Source organism: Dioszegia hungarica (genome assembly GCF_025882075.1).
Source record: "Dioszegia hungarica strain PDD-24b-2 chromosome Unknown MKK02contig_2, whole genome shotgun sequence".
NCBI lineage: Eukaryota > Fungi > Basidiomycota > Tremellomycetes > Tremellales > Bulleribasidiaceae > Dioszegia > Dioszegia hungarica.
Window position 1 is genome coordinate 1,145,398 of NW_026515766.1, and position 17,565 is coordinate 1,162,962.

Below are 17,565 nucleotides of genomic sequence, written 5' to 3' on the forward strand. Positions count from 1 at the left end.
AATCGTCCCACCCCGCAACAGCCCGATCAGATCCGCCTCAGGACGCCTTCGGTGACTTCACCCGCCGACAACCCCAACCGCTCCGCTTCTCCCCAGCCATGCCCATCTTCTCCTCCACGTCCTCTCCAGGCACGCAGACCTCCTTCTCTGAGCTATCTCCCACCGGTGCCAACCGGTACCATTCGCCTCGCCTTGAGCATTCCCGAAGACCGCCCAATCTTGATCGGGATATACTGGACGAACTGATTCGAGAGGGTCTTATTGCCGGAATACCGCCGGACACCGCATATGACACCTTGGGCCGCCCAGGTCGTGGTGTCGTTGGTGATAGCGAGCAGGTCCGATGGGTATTGCCGGGTCCAGTAGACCTGCTGGAGGGAGGGTTGCGCCGCGAATAGCTTTTGGAGTTGGGACGTTTTGTAAAAGTCTGCGAAATCCGGTTCCTTCTCCGCGTCGAGAGTGTCCAAGTCTACCAGCGGGCTGGTGTCGAACGGAACCCGATACCCTATATCAACGTAGACGATGGTTTCGAGGATTGGGAATGTGACGAGGTCCTTCCCTGCAAACTTTGCCTGTAAAATCAGCCAGAACCCATGCTCGAGCGATCAAACTCACCTTCTCCATAACGGGGTAGATGAGGCCGCCAGGGCAATCTTCGTCCCAATCCCAGCCAGTAGTGAAACGCTCCAGGGCCAATATTTGCAACATGGGGAGTCCCACATGTTGGGAACTTGGTGACTGCTGAGCCATCTTTGCCTACTTGGCCGTAAAATGACAAGCTTGAAAGGTTACTGAGCATGGAGATGGCCTCGATGGCACGCTGTATGTCGGTGGAGGAATCGTCAGGCACGTGGAGGACGAGAGTCTCGATGTTCGGGAAGCAGCAGAGGAGTGTGTCGAGGGCGTGAAACATTACGTCCGTAGCGCCGGTCACGACGAGTCGCCTGAGGAGCGGGAATGTGACCGTGCATTCGAGCCGATCGCGGTCGATCAGATGGTACATGTCGTAATATGGGCACGTCAATGTGAGGTCCTGGAGGTTGGGGAAGAATGAAGCGGCCGCGACGAAGTGATTGGTGATCCGAGCGGTCGCAATGAGGGAGAGAGTTGTCACGTTCTCGAACCGAGGGCACCGCGCCCATGACATCGGTGGAGCGACTGACTCCTCCACCGCTTCCTCAAGAGGTACGCCGCTCCTTTCCGACCCGCTATCCTCCTCCCAGTAGCTGTCCTCACGAAGGTAGTCCTTCCAGACGAAGTATTCCATCGAATCGTGGACTACCAGCTGGAGGCTTTTCAGCTGAGTACCGAGCTCCTTGAGCAGTGACCAGCCCGAGGTAGTATCGTCGCGCATTTCGAGTGATAGGCGCTGGAGTTCCGAGGAGGAGAGGGGATAAGCGAGGAGGTGGCGGGAAAAACGGGCGTGTATGGCTTTGAGCTCCCTCCGGTATCGGTCGTCCTGCTTCCCCTGCCAGCCGCTCTGGTCATAATCATACACTGCAAACCATCAGTGTGGTTCCCTTCAGAGTCGTCCAGTCGTACTCACCATCGATCTCCTTTGCAGTTCGAGAAACCACCCGCTTGGTCGCCAGAAAAGGCTTCAACTTCTCATCCGCAATCCTCTTCATATCCCTCGATACCGCCCTTGCCCGCCATAGCGATACTTCGTCGGCGCATGCCATGACTGCAGAGAGGGCATCCTCGTCGAGAGAAGGTATTCGGGCTACAGACATAGTGAGGTGTGTAGATGAGGAACAATGGAAAGAACAACCAACTGGAGTCCCCTTTCGACCAGCTCGTCGGACAACTTCACATTCCTCAAACGGCACTCGTGAGCTCACCTGACCATGACTCGGTCATCTGATCGCAAAGTAAGACCTACGAGGAAGCACTACCATGATTGCAATCATATGGACTACCTATCCTTCCCAACCTGCATAGGTGATCCACCTCACATCTCCTCTTCCTCCTCATCATCCTCATCCAGCCCAAAGATCTTCCTCATATCTGCCAAACTCGCCCCCTTATCCTTCTGCGCCCCGCCCCCCAGACTCGCATTAATCAACGCCGTCTTTCTCGCACTGACCGCCATGACTCGTTTCTCTACGGTGCCGCGAATGACATAACGGGTGACGTAGACGGGCTTGTTTTGGCCGAGACGGTGGACGCGGTCGATGGCTTGTTGCTCGATCGCTTCGTTCCACCATGTGTCCATCATGAAGACGTCTGACGTGTCAGCTCTTGCTGCCACCTTGCGAGGGCGAGAACAGGAAAGCTCACAATTTGCCATGGTCAAGTTCAGTCCCACACCACCCGCCTTGAGCGAGATAAGGAGGATGACGGGTTCTTTACTGGGCTTTCCGAACTGCTCGACGGTCGTAGCGCGCTGAGATTGGCTCATGGATCCGTCAAAACGTCTAGGAGATCAGTTTACTCCTGCGCACCCAAGAAACGCAAAGATCAAACTCACAAGTATCGTATACCAGCCTTGTCCAAGGTCGTCTCGATCAGATCTGCAATATCAGCTTCTCGCCCAGTACACGGCTTGCAGAGGGAATAAGTAAGCTCACCGAGGAAACTCGTAAACTGGCTAAACACCAACGCCTTCATCTCCGGATCCTCCACTCTCAGCACCTCCAGCCGCCTAACCAGCGCCCTGAGTTTCGTACTCGACACCAAATCCACCTTGCCAATCGTGACCGCCTCGTCCTTGCCTTCGCCCTCCTCCTTGCCGTTGCCATTGGTAACGGCGGCGCGCGTCGAACGGCCGGTAATAGGATTGATGCGTTTCCGTTGACGCTGTACAGACCGGAGATCCGACATGGCGATAGGCCCCTTTTGACACATTGGGCACATGGCGGGTTTGTCTTGGTCCTCGCAGGATCCGATCCAGTTGACTATACAGTCCTGACACCTGGAACGTCAGCTCTTTCTCCACCTGGGAAGAACGTGGCGAAGCTCCAGCTTACCCGCGATGATAACAAGGCAGCAGCACCTCGTCAAATATCTCGCTCGTGCACAACATGCACTCGCTCGTCCCCGACTCTTCAATCTCCTGGAGCACCTTCTTGGCGTACGCCGAGTCGACCTCGCCATCTGTCGAGTCCGGGTCGTCCTTCGCTCCGGCATACTTGGCGATCATATCTCGGAGAGAAACGGTAGATTCGCCGGTATCGGCATCGAGTAGCTTGTCCTCCGCGCCGTCCTCTTCGGTCGTCTTGCTGAGTACGAGGAGGGGGTGATCAACACATTGTCGGAGTCTGGGATGTCAGCTAATGTACAAGCCAGTTCGGTACCAGAAAGCTCACTTCATCAGCATCGCCAAGATACTTGTATAATTCGACATCGCCCGTCCTTCTGCGTCCATCTGGATGAACCGGCGCTTGGCCCGATCTTCCAGGTGTTTATAGATGAGCCGTTCCGGCCGTGAGAAGGGGAGCACCTGGAGCTCGACCTGATGGATCAGCTATACTCCCCATTACTACTACGCGGACGAGCTAGCTCACAGTCTTTGGTGGCAGATCCACAATGAGTTTCCCATCCCTGTCCCGCATAGTCTTCTCCCTTCGGAGTAGACACGACTCCAGGATGTACTGGACGACATTGAGGGCTTTCGGGTCTTGTGCGAGGAAAGGGATGGTGACAAAGCTCCGGAAGAACGAGTAGTGTCCCCATGGTTCGAGTCGGAGGAAATGCCTACTTGTTAGCTCTGCGCTCGTCCGATCTGGCGCATGAGTAGCTCACAGTAAAGAGTAAAGGTCGTCCAGTCGATTGACAATCGGCGTCCCCGACAATGCCCACCGCCTTTGCCCCTTCAGCTCATAGCACGCCTTTGAGACCATCGCCGTCCGATTCTTGATATTGTGCGCTTCATCCAGCACAATCCTCAAGAACTCATCTACCTCGTCAGCTCATCCCCATCTTCTCGACTCGTCGTAACTCACGATCGTAAATACTCCCACCCTCATAATTCGCCTTATCCTTGTTCCTCCTCCACTTCTGAAACTCGCTCGCCAGCGTCCCATAACTCGTAATGAGCACATCCACCCTCTTGTTCCCCTCCTGCGCCAACAATCGCCCCACATCCACACGATCGTTCCCATGCCACATTAAGCTATTCACCGAGCCCTTCTCCGACATCTTGCCCAGCTCCTCATGCCACTGACTCGCAAGCGACACTGGGCAGACAACGAGTGTCGCCCTGGCGACCGCAGCAGCGGGTTTAGGGGCGGTGGGGACCGCGCGCCACTGATTCGACAGGGTGACCTGGAGGAATTTGGTGCGTTTCGAAGGCGGCTCGTCCGTTTCTGGCAATGGGAGTGATTCGTCCGATACGTCCCCGGTCCGGTTGAGATGGATGAGCGAGCTCATCATGCACGTCTTGCCCATCCCCATCGCGTCCGCGAGGATTCCGCCGCGGGCTTTGGTGTTGGATGTGGGGAAGGTGAGGGACATTTCGCCGGAATAGGGGTTCCAGTAGAACTTGCGGGAGGGGTCGACATCTTCGTTATCCGAGTCGATCTCGATGGGCTCTCCGGGCTTTTGTTCCTTCTTGAAGGCATACCTGCAATCAGCGCAGCCTACACAAAGGAAAAGGTGAATTCACTCCTCCCAGAGCGGATGGAGACTGGACTCTCTGACCGAACTCGAATCCCCAGTCTCCCTGGCGTTCATCCACGTCAACGCCTGTTTTTGATACGGTCGCAGCGTATACAGGAATGTACTCGGCGGTGTCGTCTCCTCGAGCAGATTATCCCCCTGTTGTGCCCTAAAAAGTCAGCTCTATCCTCCCAGGACTCCGAGTAGAAGACAGCTCACTTTCGGTAAATCGAGTCAATCTCATTCATCTGACCCTCATCCAGCTTCTCCGCCTCATCCCCACTCCCCTCCCCTTCATCCTCCTCCTCACCATCACTATTCTTGGCCGACTTCTTGTCCTTCTCCTTGCTCCCGCTCGAGTCGCTCTTCTTGGACGGGCTACTTCCCCTGCTGGCGAGCTTCGGCTTATCGGAGAAGTGCTGGAGGGATTTTTCGTTGATTTCCGCTTTGCCATTCTTCTTCTGGGCGAGAAGGAGGGCGTTGGACCGGATGGGCTTGACGCCTATTCTACCTACGAAGGTCAGCTGACGGCACCGCAGCAAGAGGTCAGGCTGAGCTCACTGAACAAAGACCCCAGAGCGTCTTTGCGGAACCGCATCCCCTCTTCCTCTACGGTCTCGCCTTGTTCTTGCCAGAATGACCCGTCGTTCGCCCTGTCATGCTTCTCTACCTGCACGAAAGCTTCCCTCGTGAGGTACACCCGGACGCTGAGGAGGATGGTCGCGCCCGTCGACAAGACCGGTGGGCAGTCGATGACATGTCCGGCGAGGGAGACTGCTTGTCAGCTGGACGGCCATTCCCAGACGACCTTTTCAACTCACTGATCCCCGTATCCAACAGATGCACCAAAAAACCCGCCTCCCCAACACTCAACCTCCCAACCTCAAACCCCCTGTCATTCCTAAACCTGATGATCTGATCCACCGGCGCCTTCTTATCCCCTCCCTTCTTCCCCGGAGCCGGCGCCGCCTTCTTGGCCATCATACTCCCCAGCGTCGCCTGTTTGGCCTTCACCGCGCCCACCTTGGCATGCACCATCTTGCCATTCACGAGCCGTGCGGGCCCGACCTTCTCCTTTGCCCTATCCGCGAACTTGCTTTCCGCCTCGACAGAGTTGACGGGTTTTGGTTTTGGGCGCTCGAAGGAGATTTTTGAGCCGGGGGTGCAGTACCCTTTGCCTTTGGAGAGGGACCAGCCTTCGCATACGAATTCGCCGAGGTAGCCGCCGGTGAAGCTGGCTGGGATGGCGTGGGAGGGGGAGCGGCGAGGCGAGGGACGTTTCCGGGAGGATCCGCCGGTGGAGGAGGATGAAGAGGAAGCGGCGGGGCGCTTGACGGGCGAGAAGGGGACGATATCGCTGTCGGTCGATACGGCGCGTGTATCGCGCGAGACGGTAGGTTTGACGTCGGCAGACGGACTGGACCGCATACGGACAGTAGCCCCGCTAGAGGAAGCCCCTTTCCGAGCCCTCGGAGTAGGTTTGAATGGTGAGTCCGCCTCGCCGTCTTGACCAGGAACGTAGTCCTCATCCTCCGAGTCCGAAGCGGGAAAGAAGAGATCGGGGTCGGATTTGGGCGCGGGGGCGTCGGTGGGGGATGGGGAGCGGCTCATCTCAGCGTGTCTGTATCAGGCGCGAGGAAGTAGAGGGTCGATAGAGAGCGTCGCTGTGGCTGTACAGCAGGGAATCGCTGAGCTGTATGAGAGGTAGAAAGAAGGATGTAGTCTTCGCGACGCGTCGATGATCTTTTGAGTGGAGGTTGATGCCACTTTCCCACGATTGACGTGTTTGAGGTATGTTGATAGTGTTTCAGCCTGTCACAGATAGCCTATACATACCCTCTTGTCCTCCAAACACCCAACGCAGCACAGCCAACGGCTAACATAGCGTCCTATCCCACCCTCAGGCGATACTATACTGATCTGCCAAATTTAACCAGAGCAAAATGGACGACCGGTTCTCCTTTTTGCGGCAAGAAGCGCCGTCCAGCGCCCGTCCGGTCAACTGCTCTTTCCACCACCGAGTCAAGGGCTCGGAGGGTGAGGTGGCGCTGCAGTATTGGCCGCCTGCGAGGGGGTCAAGGCGGCCTCCAGAGCATATTATTGTCTTCATACTTGGTGAGCTTATGACCTCTCACCGCAGCTGTGCGAGAGCAGCAATGAAGAGACAGCAAGCTGACGAGACAGGCAATCCCGGTCTGCTAAACTACTACCACCCCTTCCTCTCTCACCTGCACTACCTCCTTCCTCCATCCCACGCTATCCTCTCCACCTCTCATATCGGTCACTCCCCGCATATCCCCGCCCCGATCCTTCCGCTGAGTCTGCACGAGCAGCTCGAAGCCAAGGTGGAGCTCTTGTCGTCACTACGGCGCTATACCGCCGGCTGGGCAGAGGAGGGATATCGCCCGACCCCACGTAGCCGGTTCGAGCGGGTCGATAGGCCTCGTATCTCACTGATGGGCCATTCAGTCGGGTCGTGGTTTCTCCTCGAAATGATGAAGAGGCTAGGGGATGAGGTGGAGGCGGGGTACATGCTTTTCCCGACGTTGGGGTGGATCGCGGACTCATGGAATGGCCGGAAGCTCTGGGTCAGTTGCCTGGTGCTGAAGCGTCCACGAAGTCCAGAAGAGCAGCTGACTTGCCCAGCCAATATTCCACCGCCCCCTCCGCCCTCTCCTGCCCTACATAACCTACCTAGTCCGCCCGATCCTCCCCCTCCTCACCCACCTCCCAGCTACAACCCTCTCCCTCCTCCGTTCCCCAACGACAGTCGAGCACGTCCTCCATCTCTCCCGGTCCGAGATGGACCATATCCTCTCCCCCGACCTGGCGTCGATCCGGGCATTATCGAGTACGAAGATGGGCGAAGGGCGGGGATTGTTTGGGATTTGGGCAGGAGGGAATTTGGACGGGTGGGTAGGGAGGGAAGGGGAGATGGTGCAGAGCGTTATGGGTGGGGAGGGCGTGGACGGGGGTGCTGGGGGAAGAGTGGTCGTGGTTGATGGTATCCCGCACGCTTTCTGCTTGTGTGAGTTCGTCTCTCTGTGGCCAGCTTCAGCTGAGGTTTCCTTACCTCCTTGGATGGACCTGGCTGATACACCAGCTCGAACACACTCACACTACATCGCCGAGCTCGTAGCGGCCTGGATCGACCCCAGCCTAGCCAACGCCGGCGGCTCCGAATCCGACGCTTCCGACATAATCTCCGTCTTGCCCATGTAGACTCGCTCGCTGCGCTATGCGCTATCGTTTCATATCAGCTGCTTGGCCTCCTGCTCCGAGTTCTTGAGACTTGGCTGTTGCGGCTGTCTCTCAATCTGCATACTCATACGCTTATCCTAGCATGCATCTTGTCTCTCACGGAGCAGAGATGCAGCCTGCAAGTCATGCGATACTGGCAAGAAAGAAGAGAATAGGCTGCATGATACAACCCCAAACGTGAACCCAAACTAAACTAGCTTGTACTATATAACTCCCCCATCTGCTCGAATACAACCCCAATTATTCCTAAAAATGACTTGTACTATAGCTAAAGACGAATACAACGTTGACCTCCTGCCTGTCGCCGGCGCCTGCCCCGCTGGCTCGAGATAGTATGCGCAGAAAGAGCGAAGGGGGAGGTGATGTATGCGCCGACTATAGTGTGTGTGGTGGGTGGTGGTTGATGTCAAAGGATGAGGAACGAGGAGGGAGAGGAGGGAGGGGATGGATGGAGGTGGTTTCCGAGTCAAGGTATATACAAAAAGACCGACCCGATGACAGGCAGGCGTCGAACAAGCTGAGCGAAAAGTATAAGACGATCGATACAGTGGAAGAGCCGAGACGCGGACGTGGATGTGGACGTGGACCATGCTGATGATTATGTTGACCGAGCCAATGCGGATGCTGATGCTGTTGTTGATACCGATACAGTCGCCCTCCCCCGGCGTATTTTGCTTGCTGGCGACCACTCCTCCACTTCGACCTCGACCTCGTCAACGCCCCTACAAGGGTGGATATGCCTGGTAGGGGCGTAGACGTGGCGCGGGGCTAGGCCGAGTCGGAGGACGAGGCATGACCGAACGCTTGTCTCCGGACGTATCCTACATGGTCAGCTCTTGACTTGTTCAGCGAGCAGGAGAGGGCAGCTCACCATTGCCAAAGCGCTCAGTCATGATTCTCGCCATCCGACTCCCCGACCCCAAAGACAACCGCCTCGGCTCGCTTGCCGACCGCCGCGCTGGCTGGCTGGTGGTAGCTGGCGCGTCGATATGGGGGAACTGCCGGCGCATACCCGTGTCGAGGGACTGACTGATATCCTCCTCGGTCTCGGCCGACTGCTCGTCCCCGCCGGCGCCGAGCTGACGATAGGTATTACCGTTGACCGCGCTGACTCCGACGTTGACGCCGACGCCGGGGCCGTCGGCATTGATGGTGAGGCCGAGCCCAAAGTCGACCGCGATAGAGTCGAGCGACGCGTAAGTGGACTCGCTGGCTGGGACTGGCTCCGCGACGGGCTTGGAAGACCGGATGGGGATAGGAAGGGGATACATGAGCTCCGCCGAGTTCCCGGTCGATGTACCGCGCCACCATACCCTGACGTCCTCGGCGAGCCGGGCGGGTTGCGCAGTAGGTGGAGTTTCGGGGTTGTCGGCCTCGTCGCCCGACTCGAGGGACATTTGTCTGAACTCGGGCGAACGCTGATACTCGGTGATGAGGGGCATGCGGAGGTCGAGTTCCTGTTGGGCGTCGGCTTTCGCCTTGATAGCCACCTCGATGGCGATGGCGGCCTTGCGCTTCTCGACGTATGCGTCGAGCTCGGCGTCCCGGTCAGTCTCGGCGTGGTCTGTGGTAGTCAGCACATGCCCGTGCGCATGAGGTATGGGCGGAATAATGAGGGGGCAGGAATGTGTGGTAAACAAGTGATTGGACGGGGCGGGAGGTGTTGACGTCAACACTTACAGCCGGAAGAGCAGCTACGGCTGATAGCCGGATTGTCGACGAGGTTGGGGCAGCGATACCCGTCGGGCGTGGCGAGTTTGCACGAGTGCTGGGATATCAGCTTGTGGACGAGGTGGAGGAAAGAAAAGGAAACGTACATAGTCGCAGAACGCGCTATCCTCAAACTGGGGCCGATCGCAGGGCGGGCCAGTAGGCGCGAGCATCCTATTCTTCCAGCACTATAGCATCAGCCCAGGTCCACCCAGTAGCGTAGAGAAAAGACGCACCTTCTCCAACCCCAGCCTCTTCCAATTCGCCTCATTCTCCGGGTTCACTGCGACATTTCCCATCCGCGTGGCCCTCTTCCGCTGCAGGGTGAGCCGGGTGTGATCCTGCATCCCGACGATGGGCAGCGGGCGGGCAGGCTCGTCCATCTTGAGCGTGATGGGGCGGGGAGAGTTGCTCAAACGCTTGACGTAGGCGGGATCGAGGTGAGCCGTGAGCTCGCGATTGCGCTCGTCGCTCCATCTGTTGCCGTCGGTCGGAGCGCCCCAAAAGGCGTTGGCCGAGTGGTTGAGGAGGTGGGAATGGGCGTTCTCGGTGGTATTGCGGTACCACCACATCTTGGCGGGATTGGAGAGCAGGTGAGGTGAGGGGGATAGAGGTTTGTAGGAGGCGGGAGGGGAGGGTGGCGAGAGCTTGTTTGGACCCTTCAGCTGCCCTAAGGGATCAGCGGTGGCGACGCGATAAGGTATGGAAGAGGGGATTACGCGAGCTGGGAAACCCCTTTGTAGGGTTTGAGAGGAGGTATTCACTTACTGTAGGCCAGGGAACAGAGGAGGAAGGGTGGCGATCAAAGGAGGAAGGGATGGACGCGAGCTGATCAGCTGAGGTTTGTTGATCCCGCCGCGTCGATTAGGATGTGTGGGGGTGTTGTGGAAGGTGGGAGGTGGGAAGGGAGGGCCTTTGCCTTTAGGTCGCGCGTGTCAAGGGACGTATATAGTCTCTCGAAGAGTATGCGACAAAACGATGAGATGAGAAAGAAGAGAGGAGAAAGCCGGGTATTAAGAGAGCGAGGCGGGTAAGCCTTGTTTCAAGGTGGCGGGATGCGGTGTTGCTGAAGCGCCGATGTGACGATGGTGTGGCGGTGGAGGTTGTTGATGTTGATGATTACCGGGTTGGAAGTAAGGTGGCTACCTGCTGAATGATGATGAAGATCAAGGAAGAGGTTGGTTGTTGAGCAAATGGTAACAAGATGAGGAATGGGATGGATGTGATGGGGAATGAAGCTGTTGCCGCGGAGTTTAAATAAAATGACAGTTTCATACTTGCCGCTCCAGCTCCTCTCCCGTGATGCCCGTCATACGAAACGCGGCCCAAGCTCTCTCTCTCGCCCGCCCTATCAGCTCCAAAAAGGGGTACTGGCTGCGCGGAGTGATTGGGAGGGCGAAAGAGAGGGGGGCCAATGCGTACCTTCTCTCCTAAGCCACCGTTGCCGCCCGCCCGAGGTGACTGCCCCGCAGCTTTGTCGATAAGCTCAAGGCTTGATGGATTGATCGGCACTTGGCTCAAGGCACGACCCCCACCAACCCTTTTCCTCCACAGATTCTACCCCCTTTCAAACGTCGCCCGACGAGCTTGAGCACCCCGGATCTGGCGAAAAGCGTGAAAGGGCTGACAGCGGGGGATCGAAAGGCATGCCCTTACCGCCGGCATCGGCATCGGGAGTGGGTTTCGAGGGTAGTGCAAGGGGCAAGTGTGTGTCGAGGAGCGTGTTTCACCATCGAGCATAATATCGCGCGTGGTGTGTGTGTGGTGGCGGAGGAGAGCTCGGCTCGGCGGATAGCGTCGTCGGGTCCTGAATTGTGTGTGCAAGGCTTGATGAAACTGTACCTGGGAAGGATTGGGGCCTTGGCCCGATAGCGTCGGAGTTGGGGACCTCGCGGGGTGGTGCGGTGGTCGAGCGATCTGCAGATGACCCCATCAGAGCCGGCGGCAGGCAAGCTTATCGAACGAAGCGGCAGGGGCGACCTAATCAGCAGGGATGAAGTCAGTACCGAAGGCTAGGACGAAGCCACCAAAGACTGCAGCTATGACATGTATCTACTCGATGATGGTGCTCTCCGCACGGTCGCTACCGGCGCAGGCGGCTGTTTTATGCTCGTATCTGGCAGTGTTGGCTTGGTCACCGCCGTGCCACTCGCCTCCGCCACCACTGATCATCAGCTTACCTCCCATGTCTCACATCTGAACCCAAGACAAGACAACGCGAAGGAATGCCGAAACTCACCACTTCTCGCCCAATCCTCCACCTCTTCTTCTTCCTTCTCACTCCTCACTGCCCTCCGACCAAAAATCGCCTCTCTCCATCCTACATCCCGGACCTCTTCCCTTCCTTCCCCAGAAACATCCACCTTCCTCCTCTCCCGCACCCCGACCAATTCCAACCTCCGCTGTATTTCCTCCTCACTCATCACCTCGCCCGCCCTCGCCCGCGTCAAGAGGTCTTGCAACGCGCTGATCTTGGCGTCTGATCGATCTGCGGACTCTTTGGAGGCTTGCCGAGCGCGTAATAGGTGGACAGTGAGGGAAGTGAGGACGGTCCACCAGATGAAGAAGGGGATGAGGGGTCGGAGACGTTCGCGGATCGGAGGGGGTTTGAAGGGCCAGTCGTGGGGTCTTTGGGTATGTGCGAGGCGGGAGGAGGAGGCTGTGGGTTGCCGCAAAGGGTGGAGGCGCCGGAAGGGGTTTGAGAGGGGTCGATTCATACTGTACTGCCATGGAAAAGGGAAACGACGCACAGGCAAGAGTGAAATCTGCAGCTGCAAAGGTCAGTTGGTGCGGTAACGTAACCGGCTAGAGCGCCGATCTTTGCGAACCGCTGCTCTGGCGACTTTTGGCTTTGACTGTGCTGGACATGACGTGCATCTCATCCTATCCGCACTGTCTGGGCTTCAGATAGCGAACATTGATTCAGGTGCACCGGCTGCCGGCTCGTCGAAACGAAAGAGACGCGCTCTCACGTCAGCGGACCGCCGGACTGGCCCAAACCTTCTTCTTCTCGACATTTGCGCTCGGACGCTTCTACGATCGCCATGCTCTGTCTGCGGTTGACCCTCTTCCCTACCCACCATCACAAGTGTAGATGAAGCATCTATCATCTCATCCTGTCTCCTCATTCCGTACCCACCGGCAGCTGTAAGTGAGACAAGCAGTACCTCACCTGAAACATACGTTAATTGCCGTGCAGATCATCAAACGTGGAGTGCCCGAGCTTCGGGTCTGTCAACGGAGCTCTGCGTATAGGATTCCATCCGCCGATTTCCCCGAGTCAGAAGTGCACCACTGGACTGGGTGGATCGCCGTTTCGCGCCGTCCGAGCCCGACGCCCGACGTGATACAGCCCGAAGCAGCAAGGACAGCCCGAGGGACGGGGATCCGCGCTGCAGCTAGCCAAAGGTATGCCCTCCACCCATCCTATACCGGATTTACCACCCTTTCGATCGCGAAGTCTGAAGGCAGAGGACCCCATGCTGATCCTTCGGCAGATGTATCACCTACCTACCACCCCACCCGCGCAACCGCAAGCGCAAGCGCAGGCCGGACCCTCTCGTCTCCCCAAAGCGGTAGACCATACCTCTCCCCGCCGCTCCACGTCCCTCACGCACCGCCAGCGCCAAAAGATGCCAGCTGCCATCTCTGTCCTCGGAGCCGGGACTCACCTCCCTCCTGAACATCTCTATCCCTCTCTCGCGCCCAGTCATGGCCGACCTTCGCCGCGCCCCCATCCCAACGGCCCTACCTCCGCACCTCGGCTGAATGGTGGTACGCCTGGACAATATGCACAGCCCTCGCCGACGATTCGGCGCGCTTCATCAAATGACGGTCGATCTCGCGCGTATACGACGCCCAGCTCCCGCTCTCCTGTCAAAAGTGGAGAAAGCCCGGAAGCTGCGCTACTGCAGCATGTCCGGGAGAAGATGAGCAGTCAGGACCAAGAGGCTATGAGTCGGGTGAGGACGATGATGGCCGCACAGGCGGAGAGGGCGGGTGCTGGAGCTGGCGCTGGCGCAGGGAGGGACCCGTTGAGTCCGACAGGGGACCGGTTTCCTCGAGTATCGCCAGAGGGCGCGCTGTTGGACCGGCGAGGGAAGGGAGTTGCGGGGATGCGACGTGACAGTCCGGAGCGGGAACGGGAGCAAGGCGAGGGATTTCCATTTGGACCTGGGAGGGATGGGGCGGAGAGGGATGCTGAGAGGACACCAAGACCGCCAGATAGGAGAGAGAGGGTAAGTCCCTTCACAGTGTCGCGACGCTCCGAGCTAATCTGTCTAGTCACCTGCACAGAATGGCGCTCCCTTCAGAATAGCGGTAATAGGCCAACCAGGTGTCGGAAAGAGCACTGCCATCCGCCGGGGGACGAGGGCATGGGGAGGTGTATCAGAACCTACTCAAATGATCCTCTCTGATGGCGGAAAGAGTGAGTTGATAGGTGCGCGATGTGAATCCACACGGGAGCTGACTCGACAGTATCCTCATGTCGGTCCTCCGTCGAGTCCGGTACTAGGCTGAAGGAGGCCCACGAGATTGAGTTTCTCGAGATGGACCTATCCCTCCTCGACACGTCACCGGATTCTCCAACAGCCTGGCCAGACGGTGTCAACGGCGTATCGGGCGTGATTCTATGCTACGACGCCACTCAGTCGAGCACCCTGGAAGGTATCACACAAGCTCTGAGTACGTTACCATTGATACCAGCTTCTTCCCACCGCCAGCCTGCCATCCGGGTCAAAGGTCAAAGGTCAAAGGTCAAAGGTCAAAGGTCAAGCTGACACCTTCAGGTAGGTTATCGACCGACAATCTTCCTATGATCATCATGGCGTGCAAGTCTGATCCCGGCGCCAAACTCGAGGTTGAGGCGGCATACGGTAATTCCCTGGGCGAGGCGTATAATGTGGGCTTGATAGAAGTGACAGAAGTGACCGAGGAGGGGAAGAGTAAGATGAGGAATGGGATGAGGTGGTTGTTGTACAAGTTGGAACAGAGGAGTCGTGAGTAAACTTCCCCACTTTGTGCTGTTTGGGAGCTCAGTTCGGCCTCACCTTCCCCACTTTGGATTTCCCCACTTCGATCCTGCCTCTCAGTCATGCTTCTCACATCTCTTCCCTTCTTCGCCATACCATATAGGCTGCGATATCTGAGCTGATGACCAGGCATGGCAAGCCGCGACCTCTCCCAGCTCAATCTGCGCAAAAAGACATTCTCCACCGCTACGGCCGCCGCTTCCCGACAGCAAAGCGCGGAGTACATCAAACCCTTACCGCCTGACACGGGCGATGTCGGCGACACCGGCGACGCAGCCGACATGAACCAGCACTCGCCCAATTTGACAGAGAGCGAGTACCAGTCTTCCGCGGGCGGACACGACCGGGTTCTGTGGGGACATCAACGGAATGGGTCGGCGGCGGAGGCAGTGACGCCGAGTCAGAGGAGCTCGGGGGGTAGTTTGGGGTGGATTGTGGCTGCTCCGATCGTCATTGAGGGGGATGGAGGGGTTGAGGGATATGAAGACAAAGGACAAGAAGGCGAGGCGCAAGAGGAAGTGGGTGAGGCGGAAATACAAGCTGGGAGTGTCGATCTGATTAAGGTGGAAAGTAATGGTAGTCGGTGAGTTTCTTAGCTGTCGCACGTCGAGCATTGAATTGAAGCTAATCAAGTAGGGATCAGCCTGATCAGCTCTGGCTGAGTGTACGGGACCTCTACCGAAAGGTCTTCTCAAGCATGGTAACCAAGGAAAGTAAGCTGACTTGTCCATAGTCGCTTCCAGCCTATGACCAAAGCTCACCATGCAGATGAGCAACTCGTATCCTCCTTCTTCCTCACTTATCGCCGATTCTCGACGCCGCTGGACTTCATGCGGGAGTTTCAAATCCGGTTCGAGGAAGTCGCTGCGGCTACACTAGCCAAGGATTTGAAGATGATTGTTCTGCAGCGGTGGGTCGACCATATCCAGATCAGTGCATCGTGCGTGCCGCCGATAAACAGCTGATACCCCAGTCTGACTGGCGCTCTCGTCGACTGGGCATGCGAGTACCCTGGCGATATTACGCCCGAGCCTGTTCAAGCCGTCTATCGCGAGATCCTCGCTTCTACCCTCAGACATCGCTTCCTCTCCCACTTGGCCGCAGAGATGGTCGCGATCGAGTCGGAGCTGTACGACGTGGACGATATCGATACATCATGGTCTTATGACTCCCTTCCGCATCGACTTCGCTCCCAATCTCATTCTTCCGCTTCTGCTTCTGCCCCCGCGTGCACGGCAAACACCTCACCGTCCCAGCTCGTCATTGACGGCCGGATGCTCAATGAGCTCGATAATACACCTACCTCTGCCCGTCCCCGTCCTCACTCCCGCCCAGCCTCGATGGAATCTGCCCGAGTCGCCAGTTCGTCCGCCCCCTCTCTGGTCGGCTCGAACATCAGCATGACGAGCGAGGAGATCAAGCGCACCTCCCTTACCCGGCTGCACCAGCAACGTAGCGGATCAGAGTCTAGGCTCTACGTTAACGGCAACGGTAATGGCAATGGCGATGGCAGCAGCAATGGGAGTGGGAGCGGGAGCATCCCACCGCCAATGCCCCTACCGCCCTCAAATGGCATGAACGATTATGGTTTCGCCAGGTGGAGTACCAGCTGGAATACGTTTATGCGGTATGACCCGAAGCTATTTGCGGGGGACTTGACAAAGTTACAGTGGCGCTTGTTTTCGGTGATCCGGGTGAGCTCCCTCGCTCTTGACGGTCTGATTTGGGCGATGAGCTGATTATCCAGCCGAGGGATGTGTTTCGTCATGACTTCGGTGGGGAGAAGCAAGGTTCCGTCGGGGAAGCCATCGAGTTCTTCAATCACATGTCGAGATGGTGAGCTCCCTGTCCATGAGCTCTCTTCTTGACCCCAGCTGACCCTCAGGGTATCCACCATGATCCTCGCCAACCCGAAACCTAAACATCGCGCCCGGACGCTCGAGCGTTTCATCCTGATAACGCACCATCTCCGCCGACTGAACAACTACGACTCCCTCTACGCCGTTCTGTCCGGTATGCGCGAGACGTCCATCCATCGCCTGTCCGCGACGCATGCGCTAGTCAATACGCTCTCGCCGGGGTATAAGGAGCTCGGGGAGTATGTGGAGCTGATGGATCCCCGAGGAGGATACGCGGCGTATGGGCGGGCGATAAGGGAGGATACGGCGAGATCGGCACCTGCTATTCCGCTCATGTGAGCTGATCCGTTACGCCTATCCGATGATGAAGGCGACAGCTGATCAAATAGGACGGTCATGCTGGGTCAGATCAATCGACTGCAGTCTGTCCGGCCCGTCGACCGCCGAGAGGACGGCTGTGTTCAATGGGACAAGTTTACCAAGTTTGGTCAGATCCTCGAAGTCATCACGCAGTGTCAGGAAAGAGGAGCGGTGGTCCCTGGGGAGCCGTCACCCTACTTCCAGGCATTGCTGGATAATACCAGAGTCATCGACAGCGAGGACGTGAGTTATCATTTCTCCCGTCTGTTTTTCGATTCAGGAGACTGAGTAAAAGGGAGCTGACAAGTCTAGGCCCTGTTTGAGCGGAGTAGGCTGCTTGAGCCGCCAAATGGTGTACCGGTGCTGATGCAGGGTGGAGGAGGGGTGATGAAGAAGTTGGCGAATCTTGGGATGGGCGGAGCGTTTGACGGCCGAGCGGAGATGTAAGAGAGGTGAGGGGGAAGAGTGGGGAACGATCATTCAGCATCTGGCGGGCGTCCTGTTGTATTTTCTTGCATATCCAGAGGCTTAAGACATCTGGCTGGTATAGGCTGAGGAGTAAGTGCATCATCAAGCATGCAGTAGGAAACCAGCAGCTGCTGCTGCAGTAGTGGAGTAAGCGAGCCTCGCCACGTGGAGGTGGAATTCTCTGGAAAGTCGCCAGCTACAGGTACCAGGTGCAGCTGCAAGAACGTCCATCTCGCTCTCCCTTTCATCATCTCATTGATTCATCACAGAGCGAC

The 17,565-nt window shown here is 57.4% G+C and overlaps 6 protein-coding genes across 6 annotated transcripts; 2 read left to right on the plus strand and 4 right to left on the minus strand.

Annotated features, from left to right (window-relative positions):
- Positions 1 to 37: 37 nt before the first annotated feature.
- MKK02DRAFT_39826 (uncharacterized protein) lies at positions 38 to 1,733 on the minus strand (the record flags this gene model as incomplete). The annotated part of the gene is made up of 4 exons (XM_053090795.1): positions 38 to 142; positions 180 to 572; positions 761 to 1,497; positions 1,547 to 1,733. 4 exons carry the CDS (start codon positions 1,731 to 1,733, stop codon positions 38 to 40), a joined length of 1,422 nt encoding a protein of 473 aa, XP_052949294.1.
- A 218-nt stretch (positions 1,734 to 1,951) lies between these two features.
- MKK02DRAFT_19204 (SNF2 family N-terminal domain-containing protein) lies at positions 1,952 to 6,210 on the minus strand (the record flags this gene model as incomplete). Its single annotated transcript, XM_053086055.1, has 13 exons — positions 1,952 to 2,226; positions 2,281 to 2,417; positions 2,471 to 2,513; positions 2,571 to 2,914; positions 2,970 to 3,260; positions 3,309 to 3,454; positions 3,507 to 3,696; positions 3,745 to 3,898; positions 3,945 to 4,564; positions 4,607 to 4,768; positions 4,819 to 5,110; positions 5,161 to 5,373; positions 5,421 to 6,210. The coding sequence occupies 13 exons, from the start codon at positions 6,208 to 6,210 to the stop codon at positions 1,952 to 1,954; spliced, it is 3,657 nt and encodes a 1,218-aa protein (XP_052949295.1).
- A 332-nt stretch (positions 6,211 to 6,542) lies between these two features.
- MKK02DRAFT_39828 (uncharacterized protein) lies at positions 6,543 to 7,821 on the plus strand (the record flags this gene model as incomplete). The annotated part of the gene is made up of 4 exons (XM_053090796.1): positions 6,543 to 6,714; positions 6,784 to 7,187; positions 7,246 to 7,627; positions 7,703 to 7,821. 4 exons carry the CDS (start codon positions 6,543 to 6,545, stop codon positions 7,819 to 7,821), a joined length of 1,077 nt encoding a protein of 358 aa, XP_052949296.1.
- An 807-nt stretch (positions 7,822 to 8,628) lies between these two features.
- MKK02DRAFT_29562 (uncharacterized protein) lies at positions 8,629 to 10,142 on the minus strand (the record flags this gene model as incomplete). The annotated part of the gene is made up of 5 exons (XM_053087853.1): positions 8,629 to 8,681; positions 8,732 to 9,424; positions 9,541 to 9,628; positions 9,678 to 9,758; positions 9,807 to 10,142. The coding sequence occupies 5 exons, from the start codon at positions 10,140 to 10,142 to the stop codon at positions 8,629 to 8,631; spliced, it is 1,251 nt and encodes a 416-aa protein (XP_052949297.1).
- Positions 10,143 to 11,609: 1,467 nt separating this feature from the next.
- On the minus strand, positions 11,610 to 12,287 carry MKK02DRAFT_29563 (uncharacterized protein; the record flags this gene model as incomplete). The annotated part of the gene is made up of 2 exons (XM_053087854.1): positions 11,610 to 11,734; positions 11,810 to 12,287. The coding sequence occupies 2 exons, from the start codon at positions 12,285 to 12,287 to the stop codon at positions 11,610 to 11,612; spliced, it is 603 nt and encodes a 200-aa protein (XP_052949298.1).
- A 762-nt stretch (positions 12,288 to 13,049) lies between these two features.
- MKK02DRAFT_39830 (ras guanine nucleotide exchange factor domain-containing protein) lies at positions 13,050 to 17,269 on the plus strand (the record flags this gene model as incomplete). Its single annotated transcript, XM_053090797.1, has 12 exons — positions 13,050 to 13,808; positions 13,855 to 13,999; positions 14,050 to 14,256; positions 14,361 to 14,570; positions 14,733 to 15,186; positions 15,240 to 15,316; positions 15,372 to 15,543; positions 15,577 to 16,297; positions 16,351 to 16,439; positions 16,489 to 16,797; positions 16,852 to 17,065; positions 17,135 to 17,269. The coding sequence occupies 12 exons, from the start codon at positions 13,050 to 13,052 to the stop codon at positions 17,267 to 17,269; spliced, it is 3,492 nt and encodes a 1,163-aa protein (XP_052949299.1).
- Positions 17,270 to 17,565: the final 296 nt, after the last annotated feature.